Source organism: Bombus huntii, unplaced genomic scaffold (assembly GCF_024542735.1).
Source record: "Bombus huntii isolate Logan2020A unplaced genomic scaffold, iyBomHunt1.1 ctg00000093.1, whole genome shotgun sequence".
Taxonomy (NCBI): domain Eukaryota; kingdom Metazoa; phylum Arthropoda; class Insecta; order Hymenoptera; family Apidae; genus Bombus; species Bombus huntii.
The window spans coordinates 81,882-100,856 of NW_026099348.1; the positions used below are offsets into that span (position 1 = coordinate 81,882).

At 34.5% G+C, this 18,975-nt stretch overlaps 1 protein-coding gene and 1 long non-coding RNA gene across 2 annotated transcripts; one reads left to right on the forward strand and one right to left on the reverse strand.

Moving 5' to 3' along the window:
• Positions 1–2,708: 2,708 nt before the first annotated feature.
• LOC126876789 (uncharacterized) lies at positions 2,709–3,426 on the reverse strand. The gene is made up of 3 exons (XR_007694522.1): positions 3,314–3,426; positions 3,006–3,101; positions 2,709–2,929 (listed from the first exon to the last, which is right to left on the reverse strand). It is a non-coding gene; the product is annotated as an uncharacterized LOC126876789 (long non-coding RNA).
• Positions 3,427–9,079: 5,653 nt separating this feature from the next.
• On the forward strand, positions 9,080–13,273 carry LOC126876773 (omega-amidase NIT2-A-like). Its single transcript, XM_050639654.1, has 3 exons — positions 9,080–9,258; positions 9,659–9,827; positions 13,050–13,273. The coding sequence occupies exons 1-3, from the start codon at positions 9,175–9,177 to the stop codon at positions 13,079–13,081; spliced, it is 285 nt and encodes a 94-aa protein (XP_050495611.1). The 5' UTR covers positions 9,080–9,174; the 3' UTR covers positions 13,082–13,273.
• The last annotated feature ends 5,702 nt before the right edge of the window (positions 13,274–18,975 follow it).

Here is an 18,975-nt window from a genome sequence, read left to right on the forward strand (position 1 = left end):
TCTGACTACTATTTTATGTATCTCACAGAAGTATGTCTTCATTCATCATCTCCCATGCCATCCACCAACGTGTTCTTAACATGTTATCTCCTAGTAAAATATTGATGTTGAGTCAGATATCCAACTGAATAATCTTTTCGGTGTCTACTATAAGACATTTAAAACCAAGGCTCGTACACACGTGTGCTTATACGTCAGATGTAATACTTAACACGAAACCTGCTTATATTAATATTAAATTTATGCATAGTAGGATGTTCGACCTTTGTAAAAATGAAATTATAATACATACAGTTTCACCGTGGAAAAGTGAATCTTTCTAGCATGTCCACGCAAATGCAGCGGAGGGGAGGACTGTGCATGCACCAAACAACTTTACGTTCGTAATTTTTCACACAAATGTACAACTGTAGGGAAAAAATTATCTCTGATTTTTCGGATGTTAGGAATCGACAATATCGCATAACGGAATGCTGTGTTCTACGTATTCTATTTTTGTTACGAAAGTGGTACAAACGAAGTCCACGTAAGAATAGTACAACAAAATCGGTTGAGGTTAGGTTATCGTGCAGATATCGCGGCTCTTGCATTGGAAATCACGCAACTGCCAGTCTCGTCGTTCCTTGTAAACGAAAGAAAGGTATTGTAATCGGTCGGAATTAACATAAAACTCGTCGTTTCATGATAATACTGTGCATTCTGAATATGCTATGATTTGGTTTAAAATAATAAATAGTCCATTCTTGCATACTATTGCTCCAGCTTTACTTGTATTTTCGATATTGGTATAAATAGAAAGACAATTAATGTCGTTCGAGTCTATTTTCGGATCATTTATATTACGTTTAATCCATATAGTTATCATATGAGACATAGTATCGTAAAATTTGGAAGAATAAAACGTTCGTACAGGAAGTACATTTTATAAGAACTCCAACAAATCTGCGTGTGCACCTAAAATACAAACTGATAGTAATAGTGATTGTTCATAAGTTTATATACATTATCTAATGTCAATCGAAGGTATCAATTCTTTTTCTCCATAAGAGTACTTTTTCATTTATATGTGTTCAAAAATACATGTGTTCAACCGTGAAGCATATGTCACCTACAACGAAAAAGAGTTTTCCTATACTTAATATTTCCTTTATATACCTATGAAAGTCTATTCTTCGCGTAGTATGAAATTATGAATAAATCTGGAATATTGTTCAATCTGAAAAGAAAAATAACTTATTGACATCATTCATTGATACGAGATTCAGAATGTTTGTTTTGTCTTGCAGAAAAAGAAGGCAGCCCTCCCTTTCTTTTAATGTGAAATAGAAAGCGAAAATTTGAAAACAGATTTTTTGGAAATTTACTTGCAAATATCGTTTTCAATATCGTGATTTTCTTCCCAATGGTACTGTACTTTCAAATTTTCCAGTATCCCTCTAAAAACAAAAAGTCGAACCTCGTTATTGTTAACGTAGGCATTACAAGGAAGAGAAGTATTAGAAAGCAGCTCCTTTTTATTATGGATTTCTTTATAATCATGTAAATAAGAAATTCCGGAAATTTTTTCCTCAAGAATTTAATTCTTGTGTTTTGATTGATAATTATTACACTGCATACTAACTTTTCGCATACTGTTCGCGTCTAACAGTTTCCTAATAATAACTACTTCAAAATTACATATGTTCTTGCACGAATTCAAAAGTACGTATGATACGTACGTACGTATGATAATTATTTAAAGATATTAAGATACTAATTAAACGTTTCACTGTATTTCAAAATCTGGAACAACAAATTTTTATTTATAAAAAATGAAACTGTCTTTATATATTCTTTGTCATGATGCTATTTCTTATTACCGTGTCGACATTTTTTAAAATTCATTTTGTTATCTCTACGCAATACGAAAATTCATATACTGCTTAATATTTTTTGCATATTATCCATCCACCGCATGATATCTTCTGAAAAATCAAAATATTAATGTTATATTATTACAATGCTTCTTAAATATCAATTTTTGACAAATTTGAAATCCAATATATTTTGCACAATTATTATTTATCAAAAAATTCCAAGTTAGTAACTTTCTTTTCAAATGGCAAATAACATATACTTTGACTTACCTGTAAGTTTTTGTTCCTAATCATCATTTCCTCTTATAGAACATCATTATTGTTCTTATAATTACTACCAGTGTCATAGATATTGTAGTGGCTACAACTGAATTAATAGAAAATGATAAATAACTGTGTATAACACTAACACATAATTGTGTATAACAATGACAGATAACTTTTACTTACATATCAGTCGATAAGGGATTACTGTGATATCCTGTTGATGTTTCTTAAGGCACTTGATTAGGTGCGATACGGTATCATTCCTTATGGTATACTGTAGATAAGTATTTTAGAAAATAACAAGAATAAATCTAAATTATTCAGAGGTTCCAGTTTCGGCTTAGACATAAATACAGGACCATTTGCAAAGAAGAAAGGGTGCGTTTCTACAGCCTCGTTATAGTAACCATGAATACCAATCTCTGAATTACTGGTTACTAAACATAAATATCCTATAAAATTTAATATATTTCTTTAATTTTTAATACATACATGAGTTAGTAGTTCTAAATTATGAATCATCCTACCTGTGATATTACGCTTTTCCTTATAATATCATCACTCGAGTGAACAACATTAAGATCATGTAAACCATGTCATCCTATCTTACTGTGAAGATACTTAGTTATGTTATCTAACATTATAAAAATATCATCAAATTCAAGTCCTTTTATTCACATCACATGGCCACGACGATCTGGTTCTTCGTTATATAATGTTCTAAAATTTGTCGTATATATAGGATGTACAAACCGTGATATCAAGGTATCAGTTCTTCCTTCCCAAGGGACAGTTTCATTAAAATTCTGATAGAATTAAAAATTAATTATTAATATTCTAACAATCATATATGTTAAATACGTTATAGTCAACGATATATACCTGAGCGAATGTAGGGGTGATTCCTTGATAATTATAAATGTCATCAGCCCACATCATTGTGCCACTTCTTTGTACTCCAGCCTCTAGATTAACAGCCTAAACAAACATACGAAATTTTATAGAAGCTGTACAAAATATAGTATATATGCGCAATATTGAAGCGTTCAAGGGGATATAAAGGTAATGTACATCACATACACGTGTACTCTCATGCAACAAAATACAATTAGATTTAATAGTATAAGCTCTTTTATTCATCATAATAGATTGGAAATTTAAGTGTCTTACGAGGGTGAGTAAAAAGTTACCCGCTCTGTCGGTGTAGAATTTATTTTAAGCAATTGTCAAAAAAGACATACATCATTTTTTGACATAATCACTCGATTTCTGTATACACTTTGTCCATTTGCCGAAGGACCTTTATATTTTCTCATTAAAAAATGTTTTGGGCTGAGCTGCGAACCACGAATGCATCGTCGTCTTCACCTTTTCATCAGCTTTTTCGGCATCCATCTCGCACAAACTTTTTAAAATCCAAATCTGTCGTGTACTATTGCATAAGCAGAGCCGTGGCTGATTTGCAAATGATTTGCCACATTATCCACTGTCACTCGTCTATTCCATAGAGCATAAGTTCATGAGCACGTTCAATGTTGTCATCGTGGATGTGGACGGGCGTCCAGCTGTTTTTTCATAACACTTGTGCGATCTTCTTTGAACTTTTGTGCCCATTCAAACACACTTCGTGACAAAACACTTTCTCCATAATGTGCATTAAATCTTTGATAAATATAGGCATCAAACATAACCTCCGACCACAAGAAACGAATCACAGCATCCTGCACTGTTTTCCTGCAAATCACCATTGCAAAGCGCCATTACTCGCGCAACGGTCACAAACGAATTGACGTAACACAAAGAAACCTGCGCAGCAGCACTGAACAGATATTGACGTCATACGAAGAGTGCAGATGGATCAATACGGTCGACAGAAGTTTTAACTATCTGGAGTGCGGATAAATTTTTACTGAGAGTCGTATAGGAATCTATAATCTGTAAGTACACCTTTGGCTGAATGGAAATTTCTCTTACATATAGTCAAAAATGCAGAAACTGTGTATTGAATTGGAAAGTGATAAAAAATAAGTGAAGTTTCGAGGTTGCATGTGATTGCATGAGTACACAGGACGTTTTTAGCGAATAAAAAATAATTTTGAAAGACACGAGACTTATCTTGTATTTTATGCACTCTCTGTGTCCGAATTTCCAGAAGCTCTCTATCTTATGAAGTGTTTTAGATTAGCCGGAAAATTTTGTACGTACGTACAAGAAGTATACGATCTAAGTGGAATATTCCATTATTCTCTTGATACAACAGAAACGAAATTTACAGAACTTCTCAGAAAGTTGGTTTATTATTACCAAATTAATAGAATTAATACACGTTTATCATCTTTACATACCTAAGTTGTGGAGGTTTATCGTGCGTAAAAAATTAGTGTCGTTTCAAAGTTACATTTCGTACATTTTAAGCCTATAATTTGTAACGTACAAAACAATGTAAATTTGAGCTGTTTCTTATCTCCACAATAAGAAAATCCAACTTTACGTTTTTTACACAATGATATTTATGGAACAGTAATATCATATTATTGCATCGCTTGGAGAATGAAGTCAAGGTACGATGTGACCCTAGTGTAAACGCTGGGATACCCAGCTGTGCCGCACTTATAAGCATAAGACACAATACCTATTAAATACGAGGTTAATTCATGTTGTATCAGCAGTGATCCGCCGCGGTCAGCCTGAAAGGATCGTTAAATTTTTAATCAAAGATACTGAAATATATCGATCGAATTGTATTGAAATTATACTTATATACAGTAATAATCTTCTATTGATTTGTGTATTGAAATACTCCAATTTATAACGTACATGTTATATGTATTTTGAGCAAAACTAAGATTAGAGGAAATTAGATTAAATACCATAACGAGGTGTGAGAAGTGGGCAAAACTATTAAATTGTGTTTATCTATTATTTTTAATGTTTAAGACGTCGATTTGATGTTAATTCGAATCGACGTGTCTTCAGATACCGTATAGTTTGTAGTAACTCTGTAACTTAATTACCGTACAAGAATCCTCTCCACCCTGAGCATGTTCGGCGCATATTATACCATCAGTGATATCAGGTGCATTAGGAAATTTGGAATAAGCTATTTTGCATTCGGCGTTCTTAATCACTGGCATTTGTACTTCCATTAATGCATTACGTCGTGGTCGTCCTACGAAGAAAATAAGAAAGATATTTAAGACTGGAACTATTTAATTTTATTATAAAATTGATATCACTTACTATATCTTAATGCTCCCGATCCAGCAACAAGGGGGTTATAGCCGACGAAGTTGCTCTTTCGTAGGGGCTCTTTCGTACAAATGGGATATACGTACCCTGAAAAATAAAAAAATAAATGAAAATGCAGGAAACTAATGACCAAAAGTATGAGAAAGAATTATACACGCTTTATGACACAATATATGTGTACAGTAAGAAATTTCAGGATATGATACTTCAGTAATACTCAATAGCATATATATATATATATATATATATATATATATATATTTGAGGACTTACTCGAAAATGGCACCTCCTCCACCAATCTAAGAATGGCAATATTATGATTGTGTATGTTTTCTATTCCATCCATATGTGCACAATGTGCTGCGGTCAAAACATGCCTAGCCGATATCAGGGAACCTCCGCACTTCCATAGTGGTTTGTCTGGGTTTCGGGGATTACGAAAACCTAATGCAGCGATTCATGGCCAAGCGCCTAAAATGCAATAGTCATAGTTGTGAATATACATAATTTTTTCTCATATAACGAGTAACAACGATTATTACCTATTCGAAATTCGATCATACAGCAGACGATAAGTACATACGTACAAATACTCTGAAACAGAGATTTGATAAAGACAGAAATTAAATTTTTATTCCAGTGGAATACAAATTATTAAATAATTCTATATAATTTCTATTTGAACTATACTGAACTATAAAGTTCAAACGTGTAATTTCTGCCCTAACAGTTTTTGATCTCTATCCATATTATTACTCCTATATCAATTTTTTATTTCAAGCAAAAAGATACTCTTCCTAACATGAAGTAAAAGAAAGAAATAATTCAAGTTAATAAGTAAAGTTACTACCGATAAAATCATAGCATTATTATTTAGTCTAATTGAAATGTACATTGATGTGCTGTTTAATGCCTTTAAAGTTCATTCTTTGCAGTAAATGGCTTATTATTAATCGGAAAGAAAGACATAAAACGTACCAAGTTCAGCTGGTTTACCATCGACCACCCTGGTATGAGAGACGTTGCTAAAACCTCAGTATGGTGGTCGCAAAGCCTTATACTTATACACAGTTTTTATTAAAATTTCTCTCTTCTCTTTGTTTGGATCGTTCGGACAGCAAACGATCGTAACATTGCCCTGGTATCTGCACACTGATCGTCTATAAAAATCGGTGGCTGTACGGTACTGTATCTGCCATATTTCTTGCAGAGGTTTACATTTTCTGTAGTCAAGGCACCTGCCTTCTTGATTGTCCGGTGTGGTACATTCTGGATCAAACAATTTTAAAACATTTATACAGTTCAAAGATGCGTAAGAAAGCGACACCGATTACTCAACTTTCGAAGTAAAAAGCCGATCGAGTCCACCGGATTGCCCTACAGACACGTATTAATCCGTAAGAGTTAGTCATCATGTTGATAATAATTATCTAAAGAAACTTTTCACGTGAAAATATAAAATTTTAATTGATTAGATATTGTGTTAGCCATACTTAAGAAAGAAAATGAAAATGAATGAAATGAAAGAAAAGGACTACCTTCAACCTCATTTTTTAAATAAACACTTTGTCAGTTTTGCGGTAAATAAGTTCTTAGGAATTCAGGACAGTTTTTAGTGAATCATTTTGTTTCGACCGTTCGCGGAGAGACGCGATCGCGAGATAGCACGTCAACGAGAGTTGTAATTTCCCGTTACGATTAAATAATCGACGCCACGAACTGATCAGTTCAGTAGTTCAATGAAATTCCACAGAATTAACACAAATAAATTAATGTTTATTTCAACAACTTATTAACTAGAAAGATATAAATGGAACAAAAAAAATGTAACTGCGTTTTGGTTGATAAGTAATGCGCGACATACCACCTGTGTTGACGGTTCGACTTCTCGAAAAGTTCTGAACGCCTTTCGATTTTTTTCGTTTTTTCTGGAAGGCGACCCCCACTACGTTCGGATCACGCCACATTCTTTTACGCGAGGTAAAATAACGACCACGAGTCGACGTTTCTGGAAGTCGCCCTGCTTAATGAATCATGCGCTTGCCACTACAATGTTTGTTTGCCGGGCAGACGCGACGGTCCGTCTGCGACATTATAGTGCCGCGATCGATAGTTAAGAATATGACCTATGGTAAGCCGCATGGCGTAACATTCTCCCCCCGTTGAGAGGGTACCGATCAAACTAGCGAGGTGTGGTTGAAGTTCCCATCTTATTTCGTCTCGGTGGCTAGTTGTTCGGGTTTCTCGAGATCGGGTTGAATTGGCAGTGGGACAAGCCTTTTGACGCCCCGATCCAAAATGCTTTTTGCCGTCTGAACTGTAGCTGTCCGGATGACACTGTCACGACCGGCATACTTCAAATCCGACGGACTGACGATAGAGATAAAGCACTCGGCGACAATGTATATCGCTGAAGTGCCTAATGAACCATCAACATCCCAACGGTCCTTCCACCGAAGGTTCTAGAAGAAAGAGCACGTGGCAACGGTCGCGGACGCCTAGCAAATGCATGGACGGTGGGGATGTTGAGGGATGACAAAAGAAAGTAATCGGATCCGATCGAAAGTAAAATCATAAGAGTCAGTCTTAAAAAGTCACGCCCAGAGTTCGGAAGTAGATTGTAAAGTGTATTGATGTTAGAAAAAAAATAAAGTTTTCTTTTTTTTATTTTTTACCTCAAATTCCTTTTTTATTTTGTTATTTTACGTGACAACACCATCGGCGCCTGGATGAACTCGGCCCAGAGGCCAATGCATGGAGGGAACGTTGTCCTCTCTGAGGATGACGATTGTGCCCTTTTGGATGCTGTGTCCACCCTTGCTCCATTTATTGCGGTTGGTTAGCTCGTTCAAATACTCCTTATGCCAGCGGTTCCAAAAATGTTGTTTAAGCTGTTGGATATGCTGCCATTTGGAGAGTCGGTTCGATGGAATGTCTCTGAAATCTCGATCACGTAAGCACATTAATGAATCGCCAATGAGGAAATGTCCGGGAGTGAGGGCTAGGAGATCATTTGGATCGGTGGAGATAGGAGTTAGCGGGCGGGAATTGAGGACTGCTTCTATTTCTATGATAAGAGTATTACGGTGTTAAGCTCATATGTTTCTGTTTCTCCACTCGCGCTGCGCCATAATATCCTTTGATATTTCCGATCCTCTGGTCGTACGAGGAATTGCCGATACATTTTCTCGATCTCGCCAGTGAGTACGTACTGATGAGCGCGGAATCTAATTAATATACAAAATAAATTGTGAATTGATTCGAGAATATAGGATTTCCCCATTTTCATGATTATCGTGATTTTTGTATAAATATATTTTTGAAGATACTAATAATTAGGTACTTATAAATTAGTATTATCAATTATTTTGCATTTATAATTCCGCCTCTAGTATAAGTGTTAATTGAAAACTAACTTTATGTTTCAAAAAGTACTAGCAAAGTCGTTGAGTAACAAGCCACTGATGCTAACACAAATAGCATTGTCGTAATTAAATATTTCTAAATATTCATTTTTCATTTTGAACCTGTAGAAACAATTTATTATATATACTATTAGCTAAGTAATTGCATATTTAATTAAGTCGAAATATAAAACTTAGTTATTTTAATAATTTAAAAAATAAAAAACTGACAAACATTTCAATTTAATTTATGGTTGGAACAAAAGACATTTCATTAATTGAAATATTGCAACGCAGAGTACTTTCCAAAATACGCCGAGAGTATTCCTGATGGTGAAACGAGCGTTGCTTCATCGAACGCAGCTAAAGAAAACAACATCTATGTAGTTGGTGGTACGATGCCTGAAATAGAGGGCGATAAATTGTACAATACCTGTACTATTTGGGGTCCCGATGGAACTTTGATAGCAAAACACCGAAAGGTAAGTAATATATTCCTTTATGGCTTTGAATTTGAAAATATTGGGGCGAAGAAAGTGACTCTATCTAGGAATAATTTAGGAATATACATATGTACATACGTATACTATAACCAATTCTATAATTTACGGTTTATAAAATACGTTATGATACGGGAAACGCCCATTTTTGTTGTAATGTGTTTGTGTTGTATAAATTTTTCAAATACTTAAAATATTATTATACTTATTTTTTCTCCTTTTTAAACATTATTAAATGATAAGATTTTTTAATAAAAGAAAGTGATAAAAACGCTGTCAGTTATTAAATAAAAAATAATTAAAGTTTAGGAGTTGGTAACTTTGATATTAAATTACAAAAGTTGCAGCAATAGAATTAGCGACTACATTTTTATGTTATTAGGTACATCTATTCGACATCGACATTCCTAATAAGATTACTTTTCGAGAGAGTGATTCACTCAGTCCTGGTAACTCCCTAACGACGTTCGATGTGAAGGGCTGCAAAATAGGTATTGGCATTTGCTATGATATTAGATTCGAGGAAATGGCACGCATTTATCGGAACAAAGGTACAGTAACTTAATCGATCAATACTTAACTAGCAAAAAATTAAATATCTTTCTTAAATATATTCTATATAAAATTAATATAATCTGTAACTCTGTATAAACAGAAGCTTAATTTAAAAAAACCAGTATATTTGCTGAAAATGAAACAAATAAAAGAATTAAAAGCACAATAAGAGGACTGTCCTCGCATATTCAGAAATGATGGAATGTGAACCGTGCAACTACGAAGTTAATTGGTATTCGGTAGCTTCATATTTCCTGCTTCTCTGGGTTAGGTTGCCAAATGCTGATATATCCAGCGGCATTCAATATGACCACTGGACCACTGCACTGGTCATTACTTCAGCGTTTCAGAGCGAATGATAATCAATTATACGTTGCCTGCATATCACCGGCTCGTGTTCCTTAAGCAAGTTACGTCGCATGGGGACATACACAGTTGACCAATCCCTGGGGAAAGATTCTTTACGATTTGGAAACTCAAGAGAATATGGCAGTCACCGATATCAAAAAAAAAAAAAAAAAAAAAAAAAAAAAAAACTGGCGAACCGTGTGTTACCACAACGAGACACGCGATGCTATTTGTCGCTTTAAATTGTGCCGCAACTCGTTTTTGAGATCTTTGCCAGGGGCGCGTTAAAACATGCTGAAAATATATTTCTGGCTTTTCTGGGGTTTAACTGAAATATGACAAATAACGTTGTAAAACATATGTACTTATGACTTACAGAGTAATTGAGTGTACAAAATATATAGTATACAAAATAGCCAGCGATTTAGGGCTTTAAAAGATCAAAAGGAAAGAAAAGGAAAGAAAAGAAGAAAGATAATATATTGTGGCAGTCTAAGTCGATCTAAGAAAATAGATAAAGGGAGGGAGGGGCAAAGCTAGTTAATCTGGAAAGAATCCAAGCGTCAATTTCAAGCATTTACAGAGAATCAAGCGGGCTGGTTAAAGTCGTGAGTTGAGCAATTATCCCGCGTTAGGTTCAATCAGGTTAGTCCCACGCGAAATTGATCCAACCATGCGAAAACGAGTGTATTCTGATTTCTGTCGCAGATACTTCTGGCTAGTGCAGTACCTACACGGTGGTTGTTGAAATAGCCGCTTCTCATCTATTTTCCCTAGCGCGGACATCATCCTTTGATCCCTTACGACTAACGAAGTTTTCTAAGATGTACGGCAGTTTGAGATTCTACTTGAAAATGATCATGATTGCGGTCTGTGTGTCGTCTGCTCTTCTTTTTGTCCTTCCGTTAAAGACTGGTAAGTTGATACTGATTAATTATGCGATCGAAACCCTATATAATGGCTACAAAAATGCCGCTAATATAATATTCCTTCTTTCTTGTATCTGTCTGCCTCTCAGGTCGTTTTACTAATTACAATAAGTAATTTCGACTTCTTTGCGCTCTCTTTTAACGCATTCGAGACCGAAAGAAATTCATATCAGTCATATATATATATATATATATATATATATAAGAAAGATATATATACAAGATATATATACAAGAAAGAAGATACAAGAAAGAAGATACAAGAAAGAAGGAATATTATATTAGCGGCATTTTTGTAGCCATTATATATGGTTTCGATGGCATAATTAATCAGTATCAACTTACCAGTTTTTAACGGAAGGACAGAAAGAAGAGCACACGGCACACAGACCGCAATCATGATCATTTTCAAGTAGAATCTCAAACTGCCGTACATCTTCGAAAACTTCGTTAGTCGTAAGGGATCAAAGGATGATGTCCGTGCTGCGGAAAATAGATGAGAAGCGGCTATTTCAACAACCACCGTGTAGGTACTGCACTAGCCAGAAGTATCTGCGACAGAAATCAGAATACACTCGTTTTCGCATGGTTGGATCAATTTCGCGTGGGACTAACCTGATTGAACCTAACGCGGGATAATTGCTCAACTCACGACTTTAACCAGCCCGCTTGATTCTCTGTAAATGCTTGAAATTGACGCTTGGATTCTTTCCAGATTAACTAGCTTTGCCCCTCCCTCCCTTTATCTATTTTCTTAGATCGACTTAGACTGCCACAACATATTATCTTTCTTCTTTTCTTTTCTTTTCTTTCCTTTTGATCTTTTAAAGCCCTAAATCGCTGGCTATTTTGTATACTATATATTTTGTACACTCAATTACTCTGTAAGTCATAAGTACATATGTTTTACAACGTTATTTGTCATATTTCAGTTAAACCCCAGAAAAGCCAGAAATATATTTTCAGCATGTTTTAACGCGCCCCTGGCAAAGATCTCAAAAACGAGTTGCGGCACAATTTAAAGCGACAAATAGCATCGCGTGTCTCGTTGTGGTAACACACGGTTCGCCAGCTTTTTAAAAGCGCTCTCCGTCTGCTTTTTCCTCTCTTCCCTGTCTCTTCGTTTTTCCTTAACAAGCGAAACCATTTTCGCGAGGACGAGAGTACGGAAATGACGTACTGGCAATTTTGTTTTGTGATAATACAAGCAGCTCGGTTTCAGTGAATTAAACTTGACCCCAAGCTTCTACTTATCTATCTTCCTTTCCTTTATTTTCCCTTCTATATCGGTTTTGCGGTTTTCCACATTTCCATCACAATAAACCATGTTTTTTCTCGATTTTACATGTTAGCCAATGATTCACGGCAAAAGCGTCGACTGTAAAAATATTTGTAGTTGCAATAGCAACAAGTATGTTTTCTCAAATAGAAAATATTGGGAGCGTACACGCTGGCAAAACAATTCATGAATAGCTCGTCCTCTGCTTGTTATTTATTTCGATACTGTTAGCAAACAAATTCATGAAACATACTGGTAGAGCGTAAAATGAACATAAAAGTTTTGCGTACACTTGAGAGCTGAACTTTGGTTGTTATACGTATATTATACATATACGCATACAGTTATGTATATGTATATGTATATATAGAAAATTCCTTAGAACTTTGAGCTTAATAACATATTAAAATCATTAACATTAAGGAGGTGAACTTTACTTACCAATTACCAAAGTTTCTTCCGCCAAATAATACATAAAAATTGAATAAGATAATATAACTAGTTTTAACTTTTTTTTGTGTTATAATTTGAATCACTCGATTTATCCGACTGAGGATGGTCGATCGCAATCTCAATTTATACGTATTCTCATCGCATGAAATAGATCACATGAGGGATTTTCAAAAGTCGATGGAATATTAATCGCGATTAATTATTTGTAGGTGTATTCTGTGCGGCTAAAGCAGTCACCTAATGAATTATTGAGTACCAGGAATGTTAGCGGTAAACAGGATTGCGGCTATGAATGATTCTCTAATGTCTATATTAGAGATGAATTTGATAATTTATCCTCATAATATGCAATCCGCTTTTAAGTGGAAATCATAATTAACAATTTCTGTTTGATTAAATATGAAGAGCAGATAAATCGATACGCTTAAATCAATATTAGAATTTCTTAACATTTTTATCAGATATTTTAGCACTGTAAAAGCGTCGTAGTAGAGAAATATTAGGTTGTTTTAAAAGTTTCTTTCGTTTTATAAGATAGTAATAGATGTACAACATTTTTCGTTTTATATTATTTTATTGAATTACGTGTGATCCACCTTTTTCCAATTTAATGTAAAATAATATAGAATAACATAAAACAAAATATGTTGTGCATCTGTCATTTCTTTATAAAACGAAAGAAACTTGGGACAACCTAATAGGAATTTACTTTTATTATCCATTATAAAAATGGATTGTTAATCCTCTAGGAGATACGAACAATATAATTGCAATTAATAAGGAATAAGCTAGCATAACTTAAACCAGCTTTTGCAGAAAGCTATTAGCTGAAGATGTTTATTAAACAATGACAACATGAATTTTCTTAAGTACCCCATTTGGTACTTAATCTACTTCGTAAGTACTGTGTGTCCTAGCCTTCAAAGGATGCAATTTTAACCAGAATGTTTCACATTACTTACCCGTATTATTTCCTTGTAATATAATTTATATTTACATTATCTACGTTACGTTACATTCTACGCGTTAATGTAATGTGATTTTTATTTCTAATCGAAGTTATTCAAAATTTGTACTATCTCAATAAAAAATTAACAGCCTGCAAAAACTTCACAGAAGCATTAGTATCTTCGAAACTATTTAATTCAAATGGCTAATATTCTTTAACAATATGCACTCGACGACGTTTATCGAGAGAAGTATGTGGCGTAATAGTTAAACTTTCAATTCATATACATATATCGTTTATGAAAAAGTAGTCATTCTGCTTTTGTGATCTGTGACACACTATAAATTCTCATAAGCTAACTAACGCGTAATCTTCTGTAACGTATTAATATAATATAGGTATGTATATCTCGACTTTGAGCAACCAATTGGTGCTAAATAAGCTTTAGTACATACTTCTTACACGTAACAAAAGACCAGTTAACATCTCTGCTCTTAAAAGAAAAACGAAAGAAGCTCTGAAAAGCTGCAGAGTTCAGGTCGAATAACACCAGCTCAGATAAATGACCCTCTAACTTACCTTTGTCCTCATCGACGTCAGCGATTTTAAAGCTAGTTATAAAGTGCACTTCTCAGCCAGCGTCCACGGCAGTCAATATTATTTAACGGGTCTTAACGCGATGTAAAAAGGGAAAAAGGAGGAAAGAGGGAACAGGGAAGCAAAGAGAAGAAACGAATTTTTCATTTTCTCGAAACTGGATCAAGTTTCAGGCTGCTCGCCAAAGAGTCTGTAGCTAACGAGACAAGATTAGACAAACCACGCTTTAAAATTGCCACAGAACTATAATAATCCTCGAAATCAATACGATTCGTCGATCCATCGCCTGATTAAAAAATGAGATAGGATGAAGCTCACTAGTCGGCCTTTGAACTTTCAATAGCGCTTACGGCTCGTATACTCTAGTTTGAATGCTACAATGTAAGCCAAGTCAGCTGTAACTAGCGTTCGCGTGATTGTCGCTATCTATTATTCACGCGTTACACGTTCACCAGACAAACGCGTCTACCGGTTGACATTGTTTTCTGTCCTGAGTTTCAAAGCAATTATGTTGCTTCGTGTAATCAAATCTCGCCAAACTAACGATAAGTTCTTGTTTGATCTTACACAGTTATTAAAACTATACAAGTTAAACCAATCTAGCCTAAACAAGTAATGTCGTTATATATTCTTTTTTAAATCTATATATTGTTTAATAAATCCTGGTTAGGATATAGTAGCTGACAAAAATATTCGGACAAATATATTTGTAGAAACATTTTAGGAGTGTATTATGCATAGTGGCACTATTTAATACTGTACTGTGACTATCATGGTCGTGTTGGTATTATTCGAAACTAATCTGAAAATCTGTATGGAATTTGTAAGATATTTAGTACGAGTACTGTGCATTACTGATATGTACACAGCCGAGACGAGATAACGAAGGTACTGCTCTCCATCGTTCATCGCTACGCGTTGCTAATAGCAACATATAATGCATATATATCTCGCAAAGACCATAAAAGTACCCAATGGAACCACGTTTAATATTTGATAATAATGTCCCATTACAGTTTCGTCATTTTCAATTAATTAAACACGACCCTCTCTTTAAAAATTAGAAGATAAAATACGTAATACAAATCTACTCGAAATCTTTTAAACCTTACGGACGACCTTACGGACCTTACTTATGGTCTTTAAAAGCAGCAGGGATTAGCAGAATATTAACTGCGGATTTTTCTTGGACCGCAGCATGCAATATGAAATATGGTTATTAAAATGTACACTGAAAATTTCATATCCATAAGATACTCGTGCTTGTAGAACCTTGAAAATGAATTCTTAACCCAAATAGTCGACCGCGATACTCGAGAAATTTTGTGAAGCTGACGTCAATACCAATATGTACCGTCGTTGTGCTATTATTTCGTGATAAACCGTATTGATTGCACTTCCATTTCACGGAATTAATTTTTCCACACAAAAAGTGATAACGATAATCGAAAAAAGAAAAATATACTACCACATTTCGTATCAGCATACACAAGCGCACTCGATTTTACACGAGTATACAATTTGCAAATTCGACAGAACGATCGGATTTAATTATTTTTTCGATATTTCAGGCATCAAGTTCTATTTACATATCGAACGTTGAAATACGGCGAAATACAAAATGTACAAACCACTCTGGACATTAATTAACTTTAAACGTTATTGATTAATTAAAGAAACCAACCATTGTGTTGATTTTTACATTTTGAAAAATTGTTATCCACTTTTGCTTTGTTTAAAAATTGAAAAAAAATACTTTTATTGTAAGTCACGAGTATCTCTTTTATTTATTTAAACTTTAGATCAAATATTACAATTTATAAATATATCATTTATTTAGATATACTTGTAATATCTGTTTTATAAGTTTGTACAACCATTTATCTATTTATCTATTTTATTTGCACATAATCTTTATAGACTGATTTTGTAAAGAATAAAAAATTGTGATTCTATTTAAAAACGATCGTGTCAGACTCAAGTGATAAGCGATATATATTTCAGCGATATATATATATATTCAGATTCCACTATCACATAAACGGTGCTATTGGAAACGTTTCACAACAGACGTCTTATAAGCGCCTGCGATGTCCGTCATATGTAAAGCTATACCACTGAATCACGGCCGCCATTTAGTGATTAAGGTCGATCACTTAGAGTTGTTAATCCGACATAATGGCGAGCAATACATCGAAGACATTATTGGAAACACAGTTACAGTTTAATTTCATTGAGCTTATTTGCAAATAAATGTGTACTATATATTTTAGAGGTTTTAAATATTATTGCTGACTAAACTTCGCATCTACGCATCATCTTTATTTAACTTTTTTTGCATTTTCTTATCGACGCATGAAGACGAAATGCGTAAATTTTATTATTTATTTAAACATTACTATATTGTGCTCAAAGTAGCGGAATATCGTTCTATTATCAATATATGAAGAACTAAAAGAATTAAAAAAGAATTAAAAAAATATGTAGTTCAATCAATACTTCGTGTATTTTTCTATCTCCACAAGACAATATCCGGACCAGTTACGCTTACAGTATCAACAAAGATTTGTCCAGCCATACGGAATAAGTCGTACTCAGTAGTTTAAAAGTATTAACCGCACAAACTCCAGAAACACTTTTGAAGTAACTTTCGAACCAATAAATCCCCGAACTAAGAACTGTCATATTTCGTCTCTATTTATCGAATATTGTGAGAAAATGCAAAAAAAAGAAGTTAAATAGAAAAAGTACTTGGAAACTTAAAAGAAAAAATCTCGAAAAATCTCTTAATACTTTTTACTGTCGTCTTGAGACGCACCATATGTTAAGCTTCTTCGTAGTTACAACTTTTACCGCAGATGTAACGAACTGACAAATGCTTCGAATGGCGCGCGCGCGTCAACGCCTACACTTAAATTTTAAATAAATGTTTTTAAATAAATGTTTAAAATAATACATTAAATGTATTAACTTTCTTGCGCAATTTCATTTAATTTCTTACGATATGGAGGGTTTAATTACGTTTAAGATATCTATTTGAATCTTTTAAATTCGAAGTTTTTTAAAAAATTACCTTAAACTTTATAAAATTAAATCGTTTTTCCACTTTGTTGTATCATAAAATAGTTACTTAAATTCAAACCTTACCGTCGTCTTGAAATATTCTATATTTTCCTCGTCTTAAAAAATCTCCCTACAGAAAGAATAAAGAAGAATAAAATCCCATACGTTAAATTTCGCGTGATTGATGGAATACATAACGATAACGAGAACTAACTAGCGACAACAAGCAACCATTAGCAAGGACAACTGGCGACTATAACCGTCGTCTCTACGATGTATGGCGACTAAGGAGAACAGCCAGCAACTACGGATGACATGTAACAACCAACTGCCCCACTTCTAAAAGGCAACTAACTTGCAAACCCTTTGATGGTTTCTGTAGCGTGATATACCCCTTGAACGTGGTTAAAGAATGTGGTCGCCGCTGGACGGCGGTTTGACAGCAAAGCGATCTCGCCAATTCAAAGCTTGACATTACAAACTACCGAGAATCATTAGGCTCGTTATCGAGCATCTAGCTTTCAGAAGGTGCTTTATCATATGATATGACTTCACGATATTTTTATAGCAAGAAGAATGGCCAACCTCTAACAAAACAAATTTTTACTAAGTGCTGCATGTGAGCTGCAGGCCGGCCTACTAGGGAAATTTGACGAATGAATAAACTAAAATATATACGAATATATTCGTTATATCATAAAATGCTCGCATTATGTTCTCTAACACCATAGAGGAAACTAAATTTATATATTAAAAAATTGGAATACCCTCGTACTTCGCAGTCCATGTGTCCGAGCGATGAATTCCCTCCAAACAAGGAAAAACCAAAGGGAGGTCTTCTTCGAAGGACGTGAGAGGGTAAGGGGAGCAACGGGAACGATGATCACGCGATATACTGGCGGCGTACGTATAGAACGGCTGTTGCGAGAGAGTTCGCAAGAAACAAGAAGAAAAAAGGAATCGTAGGCCGACGCGACTATACGCTGTCGACGGACAAACAGCGACTGAGCCTAACTGAAACGAACTCTGTCGCAGTATGAGCACAGGCTACGTTCGCGGGTCGATCGAACACGTTCTGCGCCTTTCCTCGGCACCAGCGTCAAAACCACCCTCGACGAGCGCAACGCACTGGTGCACCTGCAATATTAACCACTGGTCTTTCCTTTTTCGCGCGATATTATATCAGCACCTATGATACCATTTCAAAGACCGCAATCAAAACATTAAATACCGCATTAAAGCCATACAATAATTCGCAATATTCATTCGTAAACGTTATTGTATATGTGCTTAATTAATCGTTATTATGTTTCGAATGATTTACTACCTCATATTCCATAAGCAGATATATGGTTCATTTTCATCTCAAGTACGATATAATTTGTAACAAATATTTATAATTCACAATGTAAAATATTTATAATTCATTGGAAATATTATTCTATCACGGTATAGTGGTCAAATTTCACATAAATCACAAACATATGGTAGTCAGAAGCTATACTCACGACATGACAAATCATGAT